This window comes from Chrysemys picta, chromosome 1, assembly GCF_011386835.1.
Source record: "Chrysemys picta bellii isolate R12L10 chromosome 1, ASM1138683v2, whole genome shotgun sequence".
In the NCBI taxonomy this organism is placed as follows: domain Eukaryota; kingdom Metazoa; phylum Chordata; order Testudines; family Emydidae; genus Chrysemys; species Chrysemys picta.
Window position 1 is genome coordinate 36546401 of NC_088791.1, and position 4497 is coordinate 36550897.

General features: G+C 51.1%; 1 protein-coding gene across 1 annotated transcript; it reads right to left on the minus strand.

The window, feature by feature from the left end:
* Positions 1-1460: 1460 nt before the first annotated feature.
* LOC135973156 (uncharacterized) lies at positions 1461-3997 on the minus strand. Its single transcript, XM_065554878.1, has 2 exons — positions 3025-3997; positions 1461-2030 (listed from the first exon to the last, which is right to left on the minus strand). Exons 1-2 carry the CDS (start codon positions 3599-3601, stop codon positions 1555-1557), a joined length of 1053 nt encoding a protein of 350 aa, XP_065410950.1. The 5' UTR covers positions 3602-3997; the 3' UTR covers positions 1461-1554.
* Between the last annotated feature and the right edge of the window lie 500 nt (positions 3998-4497).

The window sequence follows — 4497 nt, forward strand, 5'->3', positions numbered from 1 at the left end:
TGGGCAAATCTACCGTGGGGGTTGTTGTGATGCAAGTAGCGAAGGCAATCGTTGATGTACTGCTGCCAAAGGTAGTGACCCTGGGAAACGTGGAGGCGATCATAGATGGTTTCGCAGTGATGGGATTCCCAAACTGCGGTGGGGCCATAGATGGAACTCACATCCCTATCCTGGCACCGGACCACCAGGCCACCCAGTACATTAACCGAAAGGGCTACTTTTCCATGGTGCTGCAAGCACTGGTGGACCACAGGGGACGTTTTACCAACATCTACGTGGGATGGCCAGGCAAGGTTCATGACGCTCGTGTTTTCAGGAACTCTGGTCTGTTTAGACGGCTGCAACAAGGTATTTACTTCCCGGACCACAAAATAACTGTTGGGGATGTGGAGATGCCTATAGTCATCCTCGGGGACCCAGCCTACCCGCTAATGCCCTGGCTCATGAAGCCCTATACTGGCGCACTGGACACTGAAAAAGAACTCTTCAACTACCGGCTGAGCAAGTGCAGAATGGTGGTGGAGTGTGCTTTTGGCCGTCTCAAGGGGAGATGGAGAAGCTTGCTGACTCGCTGTGATCTCAGCGAAACCAATATCCCCATTGTTATAGCAGCTTGCTGTGTGCTCCACAATCTCTGTGAGAGCAAGGGGGAGACCTTTATGGCGGGGTGGGAGGTTGAGGAAAATAGCCTGGCTGGTGATTACTCACAGCCAGACAGCCGGGCGATTAGAAGAGACCAGCGGGACGCGCTGTGCATCCGGGAGGCTTTGAAAGCAAAGTTCCTGAGTGAGCAGGGTAACCTGTGACTTTATAGTTTGTGTACTGAGAAGCTAAACCTGCCCCCGTTTCTTTACCCAGGTAATGTTGACTATCCTATCCAGTTACATACCCCCTTCACCCCCCCTCCAACACACGTGTCGAAATAAAAATAGTTCTACTTTGTTAAAGCACACCGTTTTCTTTAATACTGTTTTCGCGGGAATTTTTTAAAACTGGGACGCAGACTGTGGTGCGGAGCGGGTGTAGTGTTGTGACGCGAATGCAGCTTCTAAACTCAAGGATTGACAGGCTCCGCTGCGGTGGGATGCTTGTTTCAACGGAGCCTGTCACCCCTCCTGATCGGGACTGTGTGTATGGGGGGTCTATTTGACTTTGTGGCAGGGGGAGGACGGTTACAGATCCCCTGCTGTGTGGCTCTGTGATCCTGCCTAAGGACCGGCGCTCAAGATCTGTAACTGCCCTCCCCCGCCACAAAGTCACAGAGCAACCCCCCCCCCCAACATAACATGAAAACAACCTCCCAGACTAACCGGGGTAACTAGTCACTGCATCACTGCACTGTGTATGTGCCCTGCTGCTGTGCCTGCCCCCGACTATGTACCCTGCCAAAGGAGACTGTCCTGTCCAATTACCAACCCCCTTTCCCCTCCTCCTCCAAAAGAACATGATTGAAACAGTAATTAACAGAAACGTGTTTTTTATTAGCAACTACACATTGCATTGGGAGGTGAAACTTGGACGTGGGCTTCTGTCAGGCGGGAAGGAAAGAACTTTTCAAATTTTGGGAAATGAGAGCCTTCTGCTACTAGAGCTCTCTGCAGGGGTGGAGTGAGAGTTAGCAGGGACTCTGCCGCCTCTCCTTCTTTGCACTTTGGGTGAGGTGGGTATGGGACTTGGTGGCGGGGGAGGGCGGTTACAGATGGACTGCAGCGGGGCTCTGTCCTCCTGCCTCCGTTCCTGCAGAACATCCACAAGGCGCCGGAGCGTGTCCGTTTGCTCCCTCAGTAGTCCAAGCAGCGTTTGAGTCGCCTGCTGGTCTTCCTGCCGCCACCTCTCCTCCCGATCCATGTTGGCTTGGTGCATTCGGGTCAAGTTCTCCCGCCACTGGGTCTGCTGTGCTGCCTGGGCTTGGGAACAGGCCATAAGCTCAGAGAACATGTCCTCCCGTGTCCTCTTCTTCCTACGCCTAATCCGCGCTAGCCTCTGGGAGTGTGATTCCAGGCTAGGTTGTGAGACAGTCGCAGACGGGGCTGTGGAAATGGGAAAAAGGGAGTGAATTCCTAAGAAAGATAAATGTAGTTGTGAACAAAGAACATAGTCTTTCTCTGTGAACAAGACCATGCACAGCACCTTTCACATGCGCACTCAGCACAAGGTCGAATTCTCGGCCTTCGCATTCAGTGCCTGGGGTCTTGAACAGCACATTTGAGAAGCGAGGCAGCACAACGGAATTTCTGTTGCAGGCAGACATGGTAAGCCGTACACTTGTGGCAGTTTAAAACTTTTATATTACCACTGGCCTCATTTCACATTTAAATCAATGTCAGTCCCTGCTGCCAGCAATCCGGCAAGCGGGAACTCTGCCCCTGTCCCACCCCCTCGCGGCTGTCCCCGGGAACGATCCCTTTCGGCTGCCCCTCTCCCGCCTCCACCGCGTGGCTGCAAACCAGCGGTTACAGTTCTGTAAAGGAACGGGAAAGCAGTCCCAACACTAACATTCCCCTACCTAATTAAAAGCAGGTCACCATGGCTGACATCACCCTGATGAGGATCTCCGAGAGCGACAAAGAGAGAATGCTCCGGGAAAGCCTCCAAAGACCAGGGCCGTATGCCGCCCTGCTGTGCAGAGCAATGATCCCGGAGTACTTGATAATCTCGTGGCGCGGCAACGTGTCGTACTTCGGAGGACCCAATAAGGCCGCTCTCCCCAAGAACCTCATGCAACGGCTTTCAAGTTACCTCCAGGAGAGCTTCATCGAGATGTCCCAGGAGGATTACTGCTCTATCCCCGGACACATAGACCGCATTTTACTGTAGCTGCAGTAGCAGGGAATAAACAGTAGAGCGGCTTGTGCAGGACAATCACTGAAAACCGGACATTGCTAGATTTCTTTTCAAAACTTGCACTGCCCCTTACTAAACCGTTAAGCGCCTAGGGCACACTAATCATGAACAACCCATTCTTTTAATTGTTAATATTCCTGTTTTGTTAAAAATAAATGTTTAGATGTTTACAACACTTACTGGCTGATCCTTCACCAGATTCTGTGTCCGGGGTAACGGCTGGGGACGCTTCGTAGGGGATCTCTGTAAGGGTGATGAAGAGATCCTGGCTGTCGGGGAAATCAGCGTTGTGAGAGCTGCCGACTGCCTCGCCCTCCTCATCTCCTTCCTCATCTTCCCCGTCCCCTAACATGTCCGAGGAACCGGCCGTGGACAGTATCCCATCCTCAGAGTCCACGGTCACTGGTGGGGTAGTGGTGGCGGCCTCACCGAGGATGGAATGCAGTGCCTCGTAGAAACGGGATGTCTGGGGATGGGATCCGGAGCGTCCGTTTGCCTCTTTGGTCTTCTGGTAGCCTTGTCTCAGCTCCTTGATTTTCACGCGGCACTGCGTTGCATCCCGGCTGTATCCTCTCTCTGCCATGTCTTTAGAGATCTTCTCGTAGATCTTTGCATTCCTTCTTTTGGATCGCAGCTCAGAAAGCACGGACTCATCGCCCCACACAGCGATGAGATCCAAGACTTCACGATCAGTCCATGCTGGGGCTCTCTTTCTATTCACAGACTGCACGGCCATCACTGCTGGAGAGCTCTGCATCGTTGCCAGTGCTGCTGTGCTCGCCACGATGTCCAGACAGGAAATGAGATTCAAACTGGCCAGACAGGAAAAGGAATTGTAATTCAAATTTTCCCGGGGCTTTTCCTGTGTGGCTGGTCAGAGCATCCGAGCTCGCACTGCTGTCCAGAGCGTCAACAGAGTGGTGCACTGTGGGATAGCTCCCGGAGCTATTAGCGTCGATTTCCATCCACACCTAGCCTAATTCGACATGGCCATGTCGAATTTAGCGCTACTCCCCTCGTCGGGGAGGAGTACAGAAGTCGAATTAAAGAGACCTCTATGTCGAACTAAATAGCATCGCAGTGTGGACGGGTGCAGGGTTAATTCGATGTAACGGCGCTAACTTCGACATAAACGCCTAGTGTAGACCAGGCCTGACATATTAGGCTAAATGGACCAGAAGTACTTGAGCTGTTGGGTGGGGAGGAAAAGTGAAGAATTGTTGTTGCTTAGGAGCCCCATATTTAAGTTTGAAAACTCTGACTCCTGTATCAAGAAGAAGTGAGACTCAAAGAGGGGAAATCCATGCTTGTTGGGGACATGAGAGAAGTAAGATAAATGCCCCTTTCTCCCAGTAGCCAAAGAAAGAGGAGAGTGGAGATGAGATTCTTGTATTATCATGTCATTAATTTTGCATCAATACATCAAGGTGCTCAGTTATGACAAAGGCAATGGGAAGATGCAAAGGTGCAACATTAATACACAATTAAAGGCTCTCTGTAACAGTTTATTATGTCTGTTAAAGGCCAGGTCACATTGGTATATCCCATATCTTTCATAGGCAAAGGAAACAGATATTAAAATGTTTCTCTATGGTTCAATCCATGTATATATAGATAGTTACTGAATCTTGCTTACTATCCTGTTTGACAGGA

Excerpts from the sequence above, each read along its gene's own strand:
- LOC135973156 (XM_065554878.1), bottom strand. The coding sequence starts at position 3,601 with ATGCAGAGCTCTCCAGCAGTGATGGCCGTGCAGTCTGTGAATAGAAAG. Across the intron at positions 2,031-3,024 it reads ATCTGGTGAAGGATCAGCCA|CCCCGTCTGCGACTGTCTCA; the intron begins GTAAGTGTTGTA and ends CCATTTCCACAG.